Source organism: Hemitrygon akajei, chromosome 4, assembly GCF_048418815.1.
Source record: "Hemitrygon akajei chromosome 4, sHemAka1.3, whole genome shotgun sequence".
In the NCBI taxonomy this organism is placed as follows: domain Eukaryota; kingdom Metazoa; phylum Chordata; class Chondrichthyes; order Myliobatiformes; family Dasyatidae; genus Hemitrygon; species Hemitrygon akajei.
The window spans coordinates 81,604,096-81,623,020 of record NC_133127.1 but is presented as its reverse complement, the minus strand read 5'-3'; the positions used below and the strand labels follow the sequence as shown (position 1 = coordinate 81,623,020).

The window sequence follows — 18,925 nt, the reverse complement described above, 5'->3', positions numbered from 1 at the left end:
ATTTTAGTGGAATTGCGAAACTGCATTATTTTTACTCTTTTCCTCCAGCTAAATTTGATACTACACAGGCAAGCTTGTTGCTATTCAACTACCTCCTATCATTTTACATTTGATAGCAACAGTGTTTTGAAGCTGTGGCACAGATAGAGGACGAAGCTGTGGCACAGATAGAGGACAAAATGTTACTTTGAAAGGCAGGGATAAAGAGAGAAGTATGTAAAATTTTACATTGAAACAGGGCTGCGTGGCAAGTTAACCCAAAATATCCTGTCCACAGTGGCACAGCAGTTGGCAGTGTTACTGTACCACTCGAGGGAACTAAGTTCAATCCCGGCCTCTGGTGCTGTCTGTGTATATATTGCACATTCTTAGTGTGTGTACTGGGTTATGTAAGGGCTCCTTTCCTGAGAACAGTCTTTAAGCTGATGTCTCCTCAAGTCTGAAATATCCATTATGTATGGTAACCTATATCATATCACTTACTATAATTATTTAATTTAATTTTACATTCACCCTAATACTACCCTTAATTAAACTGTATCCAGTCATTAATGGATATCACAAAATATCTTACCCTTAGAAGGACTTTACACAGGTCATCTGTAACCCTGTACAAAGAATTTTCCCGTACTCTCTGGATTCTTTCTACATTCCAAGATCAGGTAGTTGTGGGTTATTTAACTACTGTGAGTCCTGTAACGTTGATGGTGGAATTAGGATCAAGTTGATGAACTTGTGTCAGAGAAAATATTACCAGAAGTAAAATGGGAAAGTGGAGTTGTGCTAAAAGCTGGCATTTACTCAATGAGCGTTGAGCCAAATGACCTCCTCCTATGTTTCAAGAAATAAAAAGTCGAAGATTCAGGATGATCCTAGTTGAAATGTAGAAAAACACTGACTGCCCAGCTGTCATGCTTTGTGCCTCAGTTAGACTCAGCAAAACAAACAAATGGCCTAATATGACCTTGGCACTTCCAAAAGGAACGTTGCATTTATATAATGCTTTGCAGTAAGTGTCTAAATATAAACACAAATCAAGTTTGATAAATTACCTGCAGTATGCTATCTGCCTATAGTTGATTCACAGTTCAGCATAACAATGCAATAGTGTGTTTCTATGCATAACCCATCCGTTTATTATAATGATTCAACACTTGCTTACATGGAGCTTTCACTTATGCTTAGTCAACCGTTTGCCGATACCGTTTTAAAGCCATACATGGATTGTTTTTTTTGTTGTAACAACTTAATATAGAGTATGCAAGATCCCTCTCCTTTGAAAGCTGCTTCCGGACTGATGTTTTAGGCAATGACAAATACTAGATCATAGAACAGTACAGTACTGGAACAGGCCCTTCAACCCACAATGTTGTACTGAACCAATTAAGTTAGTGATCAAATGGCAAATTAAACTAATCTCTCTTATGGACAACGGCCATATTCTTCCATTTTTCCCTCATTCATATGCCTATCTAAACTTCTCTTAAAAGTTCCTAATGTTTCTACCTGTACCATTACCCCAGCCAGTGCATTCCAGGCACACAGTACTCTACATAAAAGTAACTTCCTCCCCTCATCTCCTCTGAAATTGCCTGCCCTCCCCCCCCCCCCCCCCCCACCTTCTATGCATGCCCACTGATATTAGACATTTCAACCCTGGGAAAAAGATACTGTCTCCGTTTACTCTATCTATGTCTCTCATAATCTTTTAAACCTTAGCCTCAGATCTCGCCTCAGCCTCAACCACTGCAGAGAAAGCAACCAAGTTTGCCCAACCTCTCATTATAGTACATGTCCTCTCATAATTACCCTCTACCAGGCAACAACCTGGTAAACCTCTTCTGCACCTTCTGCAAAGCCCCGACATCCTCCTTATAATGGGGCAACCAGAACTGTATGCAACCATCCAGACATGGCCTAACTAGAGTTTAATAAAGCTGCAACATAACTTCCTGACCTTTGAACTCAGTGCCTCAACCAATAAAGGTAAGCATGGCATATGCTTTCTTAACCACCCTGTCAACCTGCATAGCCACTTTCAGGGAGCTGTAACCTTGGGACTCCAAGATCCCTCTGCTCATCAACACTGTTAAGGGTCTTGTCCATAACAGTGTACTGTATCTTTACGTTTGACCTACCAAGCTGCAACATTTCATATTTAGCTGAGTTAAACACTGTCTGCTATTTTTCTGTCTGTATCTGTAGCTGATCTGTATCCCATTGTAATCTCTACCAATCTTCAACACCATCCACAACACCAACAATCTACAAACTTACCAACCCTCCTGTTTACATTTTCATCCAGTTTGTTTACATGCATCACAAGCAGCAGAGGTCCCAGTGCAGATCCCTGCGGAATAGCACTAATCAAGCACTCCAGCTTTGACCACCACTCTCTGTCTTCAATGGACAAGCCAGTTCTGATTCGAAACAGCCAATTAAGATTCCGTGTATCGTACTCTTCTGGATGAGCCTTCCATGAGGAATCTTGTCAAACATCTTACTAAAATCCATGTTATCAACATCCACAGTTCTACTTTCAACATTCACCTCTTATCGTCAAAGGAACTCAGTCAAATTAGCAAGATACAACTTGCTCTGCACAAGGCCATGCTAGCTCTCTAATTAAGCTGTAGATTTCCAAATGCTCATAAATTGTATTCCTAAAAATTCTCTCCAGTTGCTTTACTACCACTGGGATGAGACTCACCAGTCTAGTTACCAGGATTATCCTTGGTTCCCTTAAATAATGGAACAAAATAGGCTACTCAGTAGTCCTCCAGGACCTTGCCTAGAGGACACAAAGATATTGGTCAAGGCCTCAGTAATCTCTTCTCTTGCCTCTTAACCTAGGATGTATCCCATTAGGCTTTCACCTTAATGCTCTTTATGAGACCCAGTACTACCTCCTGCTTTACCTCAAAATGCCCTTGCATATCAATACACTTGGTATTGATCTCCCTAACCCCAACGTCCTTCTCCTTGTAGATGTAAAATACTCATTAAGGACATCGCTCACATGCTAGCACCCAAGCAAATGTACTTCCCTATATCCTTGAGTGGTCCCAATCTTCCCTAGTGATCTTCGTACTCATGTATGTATAGAATGCCTTGATTTCTCTTTAAACCTACTTGTCAAGGACTTTTCATGGTCTCTCCTGTCTTTCCTAATTACCTTCTTGAAATCTTTTCCAGCTTCTTTATAATCCTCAAGGGCACTGTTTGATTTTCTTCTTAACTAAATTCATCACTTCTCTCGACATCCAAGGTTCTCTTACCTTGCCATCTTTGTCCTTCCTTCTGACTGGAACATGTCTGTCCTGTACTCTTGTGCAGTTGTTATTTAAATCCCTCCACGTGTTGGATATGGAATTGCCCGTAAACGGTTTCCCTAGTTCCTGCCTAATGCTCTCGTAATTTGCCCTGCTCCAATTTAATGCTGTCTAGCAAGGTCCATACTTATCTATAGCAATCTTAAAACTTAAGGAGTTGTGATTGCTGTTCCCTAATTGTTCGCCCAGTGAAAAGTCAGTAACCTATCCAGGTTCATTACCCACCTCCAGGTACAGTATAGCCTCTCCTCTTGTTGGTCTATTTACATATTGATTTAAGAAACCCTCTTGGGTGCACCTAACAAATTCTGTCCCATCTAAAGCTCTTGAACTAAGAATGTCCCACAGTTTATATTAGAGAAGGTGAAGTTCCCCATGACGACAGCCGTACTGTTTTTACACTTCTCCTTAATCTGTCTGCATACTTGTTTCTCAATGTCCAGCTGGTTATTTGGGGGGGGGGGGGGGTGTCTGTAGTACAATCCCATCAGAGTGATTGCACCCTTTCTATTTTTCAATTCTATCCATATAGACTCAGAGGACAAGCCCTTCATTATTGTCTCCTTTGAGTGCAGCTGAGATTCTCTCCCTAAATAGTAATGCAATTCCCCTCCCCACCCCACCCCTTTACCTCCCTCAAAACCCTGGGACATTAAGCACCCTTTCCAGACCCTCTGTCAAGCAAGTCTCTCTGACATCCACAACATCATAGTTCTATGTAATGATCCATACTGCAAGGTCATCATTTTTACCTATAGTCATCCTAGCACTGAAACATACACACTAAAAATTGTCTGTCTCATCATATCTATTACTCTGTTTTTACTGGCCCTAACATCTATCTACCTTCTCATCCCTTCACTTTCTTATCTGGTGCTGTGGTTCCCATCCCCCTGCCAAACTGGTGAGCCTCCCAGTCAGGATATTGGCTCTCCTCGAGTTTAGGTGCGACCTGACCCTCTTGTACAGGTCACCACTGCCCCAGAAAATGTTCCAGTGATCTAAGAACCTGAAAACCTGCCCCTGCACCAGGTCCTTTGTCACTCATTCATCTGTATTATCATGCTATTCCTGCTTTGACCAGTACTGAGTAACCCGACGTTGCTACCTTGGAGGTCCTGCTGTTCAGCCTCTTTACTAACACCCTATACTCACTGTGTCGGACCTCTTCCCCCTTTCTACTTACGTCAATGGTGCCAATGTGCACCACTTTGGATGCTCACCCTCCCCCCTGAGAATATTCTGCAGCTACTCTGAGACCTCCTGGACCCTAGCACCTGGGAGGCAACACACCATCCTGGCTTATCTTTCACGGCCCCAGAATGTCCTTTCTGTCCTCCTACCTATCTCTGAGGCTCAGCCAAGAAGAGTAAGGCAGTCGGCCACAGTGCCCTGGTTGCTACTGCTGTGTCCTGATAGATCATCACAGCAGCAGTATCCAAAAGGGTGTACTTGTTGCTGAGGGGAAAGGCCACAGGGGATCCCTGCTTCCCCTTACTTCAGATGGTCATCCATCTACTAACTGAAGCCTGCATTCTGGGTATGACCACCTCAGTAAAAGTCTCATCTATGAGGTTTTCGGTCTCCCAGATGGTCCTGAGTACATTCAGCTCCAGCTCCAGCTCCAGTTCCTTGACCTTGTCAGTCAGGAGCTGAAGTTGGGTGTGTTTCTGCAGGTGCAGTCATTAGAGAAACAATTAGGTAACTTGCAATGCCGTATCTTAAAGATGTAATGTTGAGGCTTTATAAGGCACTGGTAAGGCCTTACTTGTGAGCAGTTTAGGGCCCCTTGTCTAAGAAAGGATGTGCTGACACTGGAGAAGGTTCAGTGGAGGTTCACAAGAATAATTCCGTGAATGAAAGCCTTACTACATGAGGATCAGTTGATGGCTCTGTGCCTGTACTTATTGGAATTCAGAAGAATCGGGGGGTAGGGGATCTCATTGAAACCTATCAAATGTTGAAAGGCCTCGATAGAGTGGAAGTGGAGAGGATGCTTTCTATAGTGGGGGAGTCTATGACCAGAGGGTATAGCCTCAAAATAGAGAGGCATCCTTTTAGGGAGATGAAGAATTTCTTTAGCTAGAGAGTAGAGAATCTGTGGAATTCTTTGCCATAGACAGCTGTGACGGCCAAGTCTTTATTTATATTTAAGGCAGAGACTGATAAGTTCTTGATTAATCAGGCATAAAGTGAAGGTGGGAGATTGGGGCTGAGTGGGAAATGGATCAGTCATGATAAAATGGCGGGGCAGACACGATGGGCTAAATGGTCTAATTGTGCTCCTATATCTTATGGTCTTATAGAAGGAGCATTCCACTGCTTTAATGCCATCCTGTCTACGCTTGTTATACAATACCTTTGGCTCTAACTTATGTAATCAAATAAATGACTCCGAAAGAATCAGCATCCTTAACCTCTGCCTGTTCTCACTAAAGCCTTTTGAACCAAAGCCTGGCCACTCTAACATTGGCCCACTCCCACAATGGCCACTCAGCTTGAACCTAACTTCCTTTTTATTGGCCTTTGCTAAGTTACTAATAACCCAAGAGATCTCCTGCGCTGCAGACAAGTCCCGACATGCACTGCTTATTTTTTGAAACTGGCAAGTAAATTAGGCAAGTAAACTATTTCCAATGCTGTCTGTGATCTCCCACTCCATGTCCTAACAGGCATCACTTACTTTTTAAAATTGGTGTGTAAACTCTGCAAGGAGCTGTCTCCGACACTCTCTGCGTTCTCCCATTCTGCAATCAAGTCCTGACAGGCACCACTCACTTCGTGGGGTTTTATTTTCCAATTGCTAGCTAGTAATTCTATCTATAATTTTTGTGCAAGTATGTGAAGATATAATGCCTGGCAGGAGAGAATTAAACTGGCTTTTATGCATCAGATAGTCAAATATCCAGCTAACTGGTTTGCATGAGAAAGTTGAACTCTTGAACAGTCATAGATTCTTTTTTATATGAAATCATTGTGTGAAATTGTGAAATGCTCTGTTAATTTTAACCAAGGTTAGATTCACACACTGACCCCTTAATGAAAAAGGATAATCTTCTGTGTTTCCTCTACCACCCAGTTTCCTTGAACTCGTTGCTAATCATTTAACTGCAGTTTAAGAAGTAATGTTTTAAGTGTGTAGTTAATTAAAATAGTCCATGTTAGAATCTTCATTAACAGTAATTGTTGGGGTTTGGTATTCTTTTGATGCAGTTCTTCATGTGAAGAGGTATTTAGACAATCACCATTTGTTTCAAACTTGAGAGATTCTTTATCTAATCTCCATGCAAGACCATCATCGCAAGGTAGATGTTCTGTGAAGTTTCATTTTCTGCCTATTTCATTAAATAGTTGTTGTTTTACAACTTATGGTGGTATGCTTTACATTAATCCACCAGGAATTTAATTATTAAAATGCAGTTTCCTTGTTTGTATTGAATACTTGAATGGTGTTTTTAAAATGTGTAAATTTGAAAATGAAAAGATGTGCATGCATACATCAAATTATGCGGGTAACAGAAAGTGCTATAACTGTATTTCTGATCCAAGCGTGTAATTCTCTGATATAATTCTCCACATATATAGTTCCTTGCTACCACAAAGCATAAGTTAATTTACCCAAGAAAAATGGGTAGCTTGCAGTTTTTAACACAGAAGTCTGTCCACAATATGCAAAAGAATGGTCTCAAGCTGTAAGCTATAAAAATGGCTGCAGTTGTGATACATTTGGTGGTGTCAAAATTCTTCTGCAAGTTTATGTCTATTGCTGGCTTTATGATACTAGAAAGAAGAACTTCATTTGGCTTTAGAGCTTTTATCTTTTAAAGCTATTCAAATATGACAATATATGGAAAATATGACAAATATGATAAATATGAATTTAAACAAAGAATATAAGATAATGAGTGAAATAACTATCATGTGATGCCAACATTGCGTAGATTTTGTGTTATTCCTTCCTCTCTGTTAATTGAGCGTTATCTTATGGTCAAGATATCCAACATGCTTCCTTTCTGCAGATGAAATTTATTTTGATGCATTCACAAGAATCACTCTATTTATTCGAGATATGTTAACTCTGGGTATTTTGCATGGATAATTGAGGAAAAATGAGATAGCAGTGCTAACACAAATTGCCAGTTAGCACTGTAAAGAACTTTTTGAAATAGTTGTATCAGTGCAGAGAATCTGATTAGGGAGAGCATTGTGCTGCTGATCAGAATTAGCATTGCAGCAGTACTTTAGAGTAGGTATCTGGAGGGTTTGGCTAAGTGGGTTTATATGGATAGAATTTGGGAACAAAAGTGCGGTATTTATTTCAGGTTATGTTTTAGGCTCCCAAATAGTTAAGTGGGTATTAGGAGAACAGATATGCAGACAGAGGTATAAAAGCAATAGGGTTGTAGTAGTAGGAGATTTTAACTCTACTAATAATGACTAAATTGCCTTTGTGAAAGGGGCTCGGATAAAGTGAAATTGTTAAAATGTATCCAAGAGGGTTTTTTTTAAAAAACAGTAAAAGTATTTTACTATCTAGAGAGTAAAACTTGGGCTTTACTGATGTTTGGGGAATGAGGAGTGGCAAGAGATCTCTGTGGATGGGTTTTTTTAGGATTAGTGACCATTGTCGGTAAGCTTTAAGGTAGACATGGAATAAGCCAAGCTTGGATTGGGCCCAAAACTGGGGGAAGGCAGATTTTAAATGGTATAAGATGAATTGGCGTGTCCCTGTAATGGTAAGAAACAAACGTTATATGGAACTGTCCAAAAGTCTTAGGCACATATATATATCTAGGGTGCCTAAGACTTTTGCATGATATTGTACTTGTCAACATGGGGCAGAGAGTTGGTTTGTATATCTGGTAGGAGCAAAAGATGTTGGGACTGGCAAGGGTAGAGTGCTGTGGGAGGGGTGTGAGACAGGTAACAAAGAAGGAATGCCAGGGGCAGGGGGTGGTGCTAGTGCAGACACACCCAGCCCTGAAACACCAGGCAAGGTCATCTGATTCAATTAGTTTGTTGGTCAGAATTGGTTTATTACAGAATGTCTCTCTGGTGCTTCCTGCTCCCTCTCCTTTTCCCAAACATGATTTCCCTCTCCCTGCCCCCTTCCCATTCTCAGTTCGCAATAGAGACCCACATCAGGATCAGGTGTATCATCACTCACATATGTAATGAAATTTGTTTTTTATGTGGCAGCAGTACAGTGCAATACATACAATTACTACAGTACTGTGCAAAAGTCTTTGGCACCCTACCGGTATATATTTATGTGCTATGACTTTTCTTAGGGAGCCTTGGTTAACAGAGGATATTAAACGTCTGATCAAGGAAAAGACAAGCTTATGTCAGGGATAGGAAATTAGTACCAATTGCAGTTGTTTGAGGTTTTTAGTAAAAATAGGAGTGAACTTAAAGAAATCAGAAGAGCAAGAAAAGGACCATGAAGTGATCTTGGCAAGTAGGGTTAAGAGGAATCCTAAACATGTTATAATTATATTAGAAACAAAATGGTAGCTAAGCAAAGAGCAGCTACCCTTAGCCTATGTGGAACGAGGATATTTGAACAAGGTGTTAATTAGATACTTCTTACCGAGAGACCGTGTGGAAGCTGAACAGTTAAGGGACAGGTTTGCTAATATTCTAGAGAATGTCCATATCAGGAAGAAGGAAGTGTTAGAGATAGTGGCAGGCATTATGGTGAGTAACACCCCCACCACCCCAGGGCCTGACAATATATCCTAGGATGCTTAGGGAGGTAAGGAAAGAGATTGTTGGAGCTCGTACCGAGAATTTTGCATCTTTGTTACCCTTGGGTGAAGTAGCAAATGATGGGAATGTAGCTAATGTTCCCTTGTCCCAAAAGGTCAGTAATAATACACCTGAAAACTACAAAGCAGTGAACCATGCCATCAGTCCTTAGGGAAGTTGAGGGCAAAAGTTCTGACGGGCAGAATTTATATTCACTTGGAAAGGCTGAATTAGTGCAGGAGAGATCATGTCTCACATCTCTGAGGAAGTAGCTAAGTAAACAGTTGAAGGCAGACCGCACGCAAAGCATGGTTTACAAGGCTTTTGACAAGGTCACATTGTAGGGTGGACAGGAGCGTTATAGCATAGAGCTTTGTTGACATACTGAATCCAAAAGTGGTAGGAGGCAAAGGTAGTGATGGACGGATGTTTGATTGGAAGTCTGTAACAAGTGGTGTACTGCGGGGATCAGTGTGAGGATTTTGTTATGTACTGTATATACAGAAATCATTGATGAGAATCTTGGTGATCTGATTAATAAATTTGTAGGAAATATGAGAACTGGTGGAGACAGGTAGTGAAGTCTGTTATCTAATGTACAGCAGAACATATATCATCTGGAAAATTGAGTAGAGCAGTGGCAGACAGCATTTAATCCTGATAAATATGAAGTAATGCACTTGGGAAATCAGAATCAGATTTATTATTACAATCTTAGATGACGTGGCATTTGTTTTGTGGCAGGAATGCAGTGTAAAGACATAAAAATTATTATAAATTACGAAATAACTCATGCAAAAACAAAGGAATAATGTGATACCAAATACTTGTTGGGCATATCAGCAAGGATATAGGAGTGTTGATGAACAGAGAGACCTTCTAATGCAAGCCCATAGCTCCTTGAAATGGCAACACAGATGAAGAACTGATTTTGGTATGCTTACCTTCATAGACCAAGGTATTGAGTACGAGTTAGAATGCTCTGTTGTTGATGTAGAAAACATTGGTTAGAACACATTTGAAATATTGTGTACAGTTTTGGTTCACCACACTACAGAGCGATGTGGTAAGAAATGAAGCTGAAGGTGACATAAGGATTTATGAAATTATGAAGAGTACAGATAGGATAGATAGATCCCTCATCTTAGAAAAAGCTGGTATTGGAAAGGGCCCAAAGGAGGTTCACAAGGATGATTCCAAGAATGAAAGGGTTATCATACGAGAAATGTTTGATGGCTCTGAGTCTGTACTCGCTGGAATTCAGAAGGATAAGGGGGAATCTCATTGAAATCTTTCGAATATTGAAAGGCCTAGACAGAGTAGACGTGGAAAGAATGTTTCCCATGGTGGGAGAGTCTAGGACAACAGGACACAGCCTCAGGATAGAGGGGCACCCTTTCAAAACAGATACAGAGACATTTCTTTAGCTAAAAGGTGGTGAATTTGTGGAATTTGTTGCCACGTGCAACTGTGGAGGCCAGGTCTTTGGGTGTTCTTGATTAGACATGGCACCAAAGGTTACTGGGAGAAGGCTGGGAACTGGGGTTGAGGAGGGAAAAAAAAGGATCAGCCATGATTGAATGGCGGAGCAGACTCGATGGGCCAGATGGCCTAATTCTGCTCCTATGTCTTATGGTAGTGGTCACCAACCTTTTTAAGCCCAAGATCCCCTACCTCGGCATTAGTGAAAGGCAAGATCGACCCTTGATCGATTAGTTACATGCATGCGCACTGGGGCAGAAAAGACCAGAAGTAAAACCCCGTAACCCGGAAGTAGTGTTACGGATTCAGGCAACAATAAATATATGAGTTAGGCAGGGGTTTTTATAACAAATAACACGTTTATTAAACACTGAAAACAAACCCCCCAAAAGTAAACAAAACACTAACGTAACCGGAAATCAGCTGCTGTGCGGCAGCTTAAACAGTTCTTAAAGTGATGTTGCAAAAACAGTTCTTCAAAATAGTATTGCCAAAAGTTCAGAATGCTCACAGTCCATTTAAGGGAGAGACTTTTTAAGACGATTTAAATTCTCTTTCACGTCGTGTTGCTTCGGTTCCCAACATCGAACTTTTCCCACAAAGAATTTACGTACCGAAACGAAACGGCTTAAAGGCACTGACCTTTCCTTTACAGAACTATTCCCAATCCTTTCTGCTATTTCGCAGGGATTAACACGAGAACAGTCAACGAATTCCTTCCGAAAAAAGATCAAACAAGGTCGAACCTGTTTCACCGTGGAAATCGATTCTCCTCGATCTTTAACTCCCGAACTCCGATCTTCACTCTCCACTGATTCTCAACTAGCAGTATTGTAAAGAAACTGCTGGCAATGACCTTTTAAACTTTAGGCATTAGATAAAACTTCATCTTTCAACTAAACTGCGTGATAACATTAAATCACGCAGCGGCATGAAGTCAACATGGCAAATCCAGCCACGAACTGCCCCTCCTCACAGGGAGGGGTTCTCCTTTTATACCCTGTGAAAAAAAACCTGTCACATGACCTCTACTGGCAGGAAAATGACGTCTCTCCATCATCACAAGACCATTACCTCAAGTCCAGTATAGCTTCAACCCCAGTCACGTGACAAGGGTACCACTGTCACGTGTCACGAGTACGTAACAGTAGAAATAATGTATAAACACCAGGGGTACCTACCCTTTTTTTGCACCGTGGACCAGTTTAATATTAACAATATTCTTGTGGACCGGCCGACGGGTGGGGGGGGGGGGGGTGGTGATTAACACGACCGGAATACAGCGATACTCAAAGCAGGTTCCTTATGTCCAGTCTATTCCACAATTTAGTTTTTGCGGCTCTCGGCACTTAGCTTCTGTCCTGCTTGCTCATGTTTTTTCCGCTGAAGAAACTCAATGGGTTTGTCTTTAAGTGCGGGGTGCTTGGACTCAGGGTACCGAAGCAGTTTTGAGGGCTTCATTGCCTCATTAGACAGCCTCTAGGCCCATACTCCAGCCTCCCGCCTGCCCGCCACCAGATGCTTTGGCCAGGTGCTGCTGGTCGTGGGTGGGGTGAGAGGACAAGGTCAGGTCCGGAGGTCCCCATGCCGGGGCCGCGGCAGACACAGTCTGGAGAGAGCGATCGAGTGAGGAGTGCGACAGGGCACGCGCCCAACCCCGTTGTAGGATTTATCGGCCGACCAAGTTTGTTTCAGTAGATCGCAGCGCGGTAGCTGCTCTGTTACTTACAAAACCCGAATTAGGCCATCTGCGAATATTTTAGCACTGGGTTCCCCACGAACATTCGGTGTGCTAAACAGGTTTAGAGGCAGCAGCCATCTGTCCGTGCTTCAGGCCGGTAGCAATGGCACTTCCCGCCGGCCGCGCGAGGCAGGCAGTTACCTGAGGCCAACCAGTGATCCCTGGCGCGAGGGTGTCACTGTGTTTAGGCGACTGATGACCTCGCGTGGGTTCAAGTTCAACAGTGGGCGTGACAGGAAGTGAGGAAAGGTGCAGCTGACTTATATTGTTTCCTCGCGGCCCAGTGGTTGGGGACTACTGAAGTACACTGTGTAGTGCGGGGGAGCTACACGTATGCGCACTGGGCAGAAAGAACGGAACTAAAACCCGCAACCAGGAAACAATTTCTCAACAGTATTTGTGTATTTATTTTTCTTTTTTTTTTCCGGGATCTACTGGGAAAGTCTCAAAGATCGACGGGTTGGTGACCACTACCTTCTGGTCTTTCCCCAGGCAGGGAAGTTGAGAACTAGAGGACACTGATTTAAGGCGAGAGGAAAACGATTTAAAGGAAGGATATATTTTTCACAAAGGGAATGATGATCATCCAGAACAAGCTGCCAGGGATGTGATAGTGGTAGATACAATTAAAATGTTTAAAAACATTTGGACAGGTAATTGGATAAGAATAGCTTAAATGCTGGTCTAATACAGATAAACTGCGTTGGTGTAGATAGACATCCAGTCAACAAGGATAGGTGGATCATTTTATTAATTAAAAGATTCTACTAAGTTTAGACTGTTTAAGGCTCTGATCCAAGGTAACAGTTAGCAGTCAAACCTGTAGCCCAGCAAGATTTGGTACCTTCAAGAGAGGAGAGGAGAAAACATAAGGCTTAGTAAAACATTTAAAACGTGCAATGATTGAATATCAGAATATTGTGCATTACTGATTATCACATCAGAGTGTTAGAAATGTTTTTCTTTCTTGTTAGTATATATTTCACTCACTTTTTGCTATTTGGCCCCTATGTGAGTTTTATTACCTGTGCAGCAGGCCAGTACAACCCTCTAGGGTGTCTGTTGTGAGCCCCAGTTTAATCATTCTCTTGCTAGGTGCAATACCTTCAGCTGCCAAGGGCACAGGCTTGGGCGTTCTCTTCCCTAAACCATTCCACTTCTCTCAACTAATAAGACTCACAGTCTTTGACCAGGTTTTTTCTATGTTTAGTGAAATGAAATGAAAAGTTTTACCAAGTTTGTGCTATGCAAGTGAAAATTGTTGAAAATCTACTAAGAATATTGATGCTACTTTCCTTCTTAGGTCTTTGAAATATCTGCAGTGGTTATTTTATTAATTTTGTTGCATTGTAGAGGCATAAATGTAATCCTGATGATAAAGAAAAATATTATTATTGTTAGAAGGAAATATCAGTTGAAAATATGTGAAAAATGTTGAATATTTTCAATGTATTGAAGTGAAGAAGCTCCTCTTTTTATAGAACCAATATTGGTTATGTTGTTATACTTTGCAGCTTTTGGAATAATGCTGATATCAGAATTTATTAAAGAACTGTTATACATTTACAGAATCGGGAAAATTACCCATTGAGTCAGGGACTGTAAATCCGCCATGGAAATTCTGTGAGCAAATTTTTCCCTGTAAGGTTTGTGGGAAAGTTTTTGGTCGACAGCAAACATTGTCACGACATCTTTCTTTGCACACAGGTAAGCAATAATGCCAGAGCACTGTTAGTTATTGTTGTATACAAACTAATGCAAGGTTTGAGAAAAAAAACACACACACACATTGCTGTCACTAAATTTGAAAGAGCTTCTCTTGTCAGAGATTATATGTTTTGCAAGGGTGTATGAAAACTAACCACTGCAAAATATTATTTTCATAGAAGAAAGAAGGTACAAGTGTCATTTGTGTCCGTATGCTGCCAAGTGCCGAGCAAACTTAAACCAGCATTTGACAATCCATTCAGTGAAGTTAGTGAGTGGAGATTCTGAGGAAATAGCAACTGCTGTAACCTCAAACAGTTGTGATCGTAAGAACAGCCCCTATTACTACAGGTAAATTATGTTTCTGCTGTGCAGAATGCTAATTCACCTCAGTTCAAGGTCATGCTCAGCTGACGTTACTTTCTTTAAAATATTGAGCACTGAATAAACAAGATGAAAAGTAATCATTTTCATGTTGCCTATTCTTCTATCTAGCTGCCATGTTTGTGGATTTGAGACCGAGGTGAATCTGCAGTTTGTCAGCCACATGTCATTACATGTAGATAAGGAGCAGTGGATGTTTTCATTGTGCTGCAATACCTGCAACTTTTCCTGCATGGATGAAACAGAAATGAAAGCACATATACATGCAACACATGCAGGTAACCAAGGCAATTAAGTGTAGTTCTGGGTGCTGACTTAATTGGTTAAGTATGTTTTTAATTTTTTTTTCAGGTAGTTTTCTCTGTTAAACTGCAATAACCACATACAGTGGCATGCAAAAGTTTGGGCACCACTGGTCAAAATTTCTGTTACTGTGAATAGTGAAGAGAGGAGAAGATGAACTGATCTCCAAAAGTCATGAAGTTAAAGATGAAACATTCTTTTCAACATTTTAAGCAAGATTATTGTATTTTTGTTTTGTACAATTTTAGAGTGGAAAAAAGGGAAAGGAGCACCATGCAAAAGTTTGGGCACCCCAAGAGATTTGAGCTCTCAAATAACTTTTACCAAGGTCTCAGACATTAATTAGCTTGTTAGGGCTATGGCTTGTTCACAGTCATCGTTAGGAAAGGACAGGTGATGCAAATTTCAAAGCTTTATAAATACCCTGACTCCTCAAACCTTGTCCCAACAATCAGCAGCCATGGGCTCCTTTAAGCAGCTGCCTACCACTGAAAATTAAAATAAATGATGCCCACAAAGCAGGAGAAGGCTATAAGAAGATAGCAAAGCGTTTTCAGGTCGCCGTTTCCTCAGTTCATAATGTAATTAAGAAATGGCAGTTAACAGGAATGGTGGAGGTCAAGTTGAGGTCTGGAAGACCAAGAAAACTTTCTGAGAGAACTGCTCGTAGGATTGCTAGAAAGGCAAATCAAAACCCCCGTTTGACTGCAAAAGACCTTCAGGAATATTTAGCAGACTCTGGAGTGGTGGTGCACTGTTCTATTGTGCAAAGTAACCTGCACAAATATGACCTTCATGGAAGAGTCATCAGAAGAAAACCTTTCCTGCATCTTCACCATAAAATTCAGCACCAGAAGTTTGCAAAGGAACATCTAAACAAAGCCTGATGCATTTTAGAAACAAGTCCTGTGGACTGATGAAGTTAAAGTAGAACTTTTTGGCTGCAATGAGCAAAGGTATGTTTGGAGAAAAAAGGGTGCAGAATTTCATGAAAAGAACACCTCTCCAACTGTTAAGCACGGGGGTGAATCAATCATGCTTTGGGCTTGTGTTGCAGCCAGTGGCACAGGGAACATTTCACTGGTAGAGGGAAGAATGAATTCAATTAAATACCAGCAAATTCTGGAAGCAAACATCACACCGTCTGGAAAAAAAAAAGCTGAAGATAAAAAGAGGATGACTTCTACAACAGGATAATGATCCTAAATACACCTCAAAATCCACAATGGACTACCTCAAGAGGCGCAAGCTGAAGGTTTTGCCATGGTCCTCACAGTCCCCCGACCTAAACATCTTCGAAAATCTGTGGATAGACCGGAAAAGAGTAGTGCATGCAAGACAGCCCAAGAATCTCACAGAACTAGAAGCCTTTTGCGAGGAAGAATGGGCAAAAATTCCCCAAACAAGAATTGAAAGACTCTTAGCTGGCTACAGAAAGCGTTTACAAGCTGTGATACTTGCCAAAGGGGGTGTTACTAAGTACTGACCATGCAGGGTGCCCAAACTTTTGCTTCGGGCCCTTTACCTTTTTTGTTATTTTCAAACTGTAAAAGATGGAAATAAAAAAGTAATCCTGCTTAAAATGTTAAAGAAATGTGTCATCTTTAACTTTCTGCCTTTTGGAAATCAGGTCATCTTTTACTCGCTTAGCTATTCCAGTAACAGAAATTTTGACCGGGGTGCCCAAACTTTCGCATGCCACTGTAAGTATAGAAGTGCTAAGTTCTGGACATACACAGCAGTTCGAGAGAGAAATGGAAATATTTCTGGCTGATGACCTCATCTGAACAGGAAAAAGTTACGATATGTGACAAGTTACAATTAAACAGAGAGGTAGGGAAAAGGAGATGAACAAGGTACAAAGGAGTACACAGTAAAATGATTTTGTCCAGTATGCTCTAAAATGCCCAGTCAAAAGCTATCTCATTAGCTTCTGTTGAAAGGCTCTGGCTTTGTTTGAAAGGTGCAGGAGATAATAGATACAAGAGGAAGTCTGCAGATACTGGAAATCCAAAGCAACACACAAAATGCTGGAGGAACTCAGCAGGTCAGGCAGCATCTTCAGTACTGAAGAAGGGTCCCTGTCTAAATCTCTTCATTTCCATAGATGTTGCCTGATCTGCTGAGTTCCTCTAGCATTTTGTGTGTGCTGCAATAGATACAAATGGATGTCCCTGTATTCTGAGGCTGTGCCCTCTGGTCCGAGACTCCCTGACTATAGGAAATATCCTCTCTATCTAGGCCTTTCAACTTTTGATATGTTTCATTGAGATCCCCCTCTTTTTTCAGTGATTGCAGACCCAGAGCCATCAAATGCTCCTCATGTATTAGCCCTTTCATTCCCAGAATCATTTTTATGAACTTCCTCAGAACCCTTCCCAATCTCAGGCATATGCTTTCTTAGATAAGGGGCCCAAAACTACTCACAATACGCCAAGTAAGGCCTCACCAGTACCTTATAAAGCCTCAGAATTGTTTCCTTGCTTTTATATTCTAGTCCTCTAAAAATGAACGCTAACGTTGCAATTTGCCTTCCTCACCACCGACTCAACCCGCAAGTTAACCTTTTGGGAATTCTGCGTGAGGATGCTCAAGTCCCTTTGCACCTTGGATTGTTGAATTTTCTGCCCATTTAGAAAATAGACTATATTTTTGTTCCTTCTGCCAAAGTGCATGACCGTACACTTCCTGACACTGTATTCCATCTGCCACTTCATTACCCATTCTCCTAAACTGTCCAAGTCCTCCTGCAGCCTCCCAGCTTCCTCAACACTACCTATTCTAAGGAACCAGATATATCAGCATTTGGATAAATAGAGCCCAATTAGCGATAATCAATTTGGCTTTGTGCGTGGTAGGTTGTGTCTAGCCAATCTTGTTTTTTCGAGGAAATTACCAGAAAAGTCAGTGCAAGCAAGGCAGTGATGTTGTCTACATGGACATTAGCAAGGCTTTTGACAATGTACCAGTTGGAATTTGGTCAAAAAGTTCAGTTGCTTGATACTCAGGATGAGGTAGTAGATTGGATTAGATATTGGCTTCACAAGAGAAGCCAAAGAATAGTTAGTAGATGGTTGTCTATCTAATTGGAGGCCTGTGACTAGTGGTGTGCGAAAGAGATCAGTGCTGGGTCAACAACAGTGTTGTTTGTCATCTATGTCAACATTCTGGATGATAATAGAGTAAACTGGATCAGCAAATTTGTGGATGACACCAAAATTGGCAGTATTAGTGGACAGCTTGGAAAGCTTTCAAAGCTTGTAGCAGGATCTGGACCAGCTGGATAAATGAGCTGAGAAATGGCAAATGGCATTTTTGATGCAAGCAAGTGTAAGGGTGACAGCAGCATGGGAAGACAAAATAGGGTAGGACTGGCTTGGAGTGCAGAGGAACAGAGAAGTCAAGTAATTCTTTGGAAGTGGCGTCACAGGTAGAAAGAGTTGTAAAGAGGGCTTTTGGCACATTAGTCTTAATAAGTCCAAATATTGAATCCAGGAGTTGGGATATTATGTTGATGTTGTATAAGACGTTGGTGAGGCCTAATTTGTCTAATTCTAGTCACCTACCTACAGGAAAGATGTCAATAAGGTTGAAAGACTGCAGAGAAGATTTACTAGGATATTGCCAGAACTTAAGGATCTAAGTTATTGGGAAAGGTTGAATAGGTTATATCTTAATTTTCTAGACTATAGAAGAATGAGGAAATGGAGGAGATCCCAAATGTCCTCTTTCTTTAAGAATCATGGTTTCCCTTCTGCCGTCATCAATGATGCCCTCACCCGCATCTCCTCCATTTCCCGCACTTCAGCACGCACCCCATCCTCCCGTCACCACAACAGGGACCGTGTCCCCCTTGTCCTCACCTATCACCCCACCAGTCTCCAGATCCAGCATATTATCCTTCAAGAGGACCTCACCACTAAGGACATCTTTCCCTCTCTACCCCCCTCTGCTTTTTGCAGGGATCATTCCCTCTGCGACTGCCTGGTCCACACGTCCCTCCCCACAGATCTCCCACCTGGCACTTATCCCTGCAAGCGTAAGTGCTACACCTGTCCCTACACCTCATCTCTTACCACCATTCAGGGCCCCAAACAGTCCTTCCAGGTGAGGCAACACTTCACTTGTGAGTCTGTTGGGGTCATCTATTGCATCCGGTGCTCCCAGTGCGGCTTCCTCTACATCGTCGAGCACCTACGCTCCGTCTGCCACAACAGACAGGATC

At 41.6% G+C, this 18,925-nt stretch overlaps 1 protein-coding gene across 7 annotated transcripts in view; it reads left to right on the top strand.

The window, feature by feature from the left end:
* znf827 (zinc finger protein 827) overlaps window positions 1–18,925 on the top strand; it is a 95,323-nt gene that overhangs the window by 62,159 nt on the left and 14,239 nt on the right. For 6 of the 7 annotated variants that reach the window (XR_012098653.1, XM_073042950.1, XM_073042948.1 and 3 more), the window contains 4 exons: window positions 6,546–6,637; window positions 13,876–14,013; window positions 14,193–14,364; window positions 14,509–14,675. Coding sequence is in view for 6 of the 7 variants with exons in the window: in XM_073042950.1 (XP_072899051.1) it covers window positions 6,546–6,637; window positions 13,876–14,013; window positions 14,193–14,364; window positions 14,509–14,675 (569 nt within the window). In the remaining variant the exon portion in view is untranslated. The remainder of the gene's footprint in view (window positions 1–6,545; window positions 6,638–13,875; window positions 14,014–14,192; window positions 14,365–14,508; window positions 14,676–18,925) is intronic. The other variant, XM_073042949.1, reaches the window with a different exon arrangement.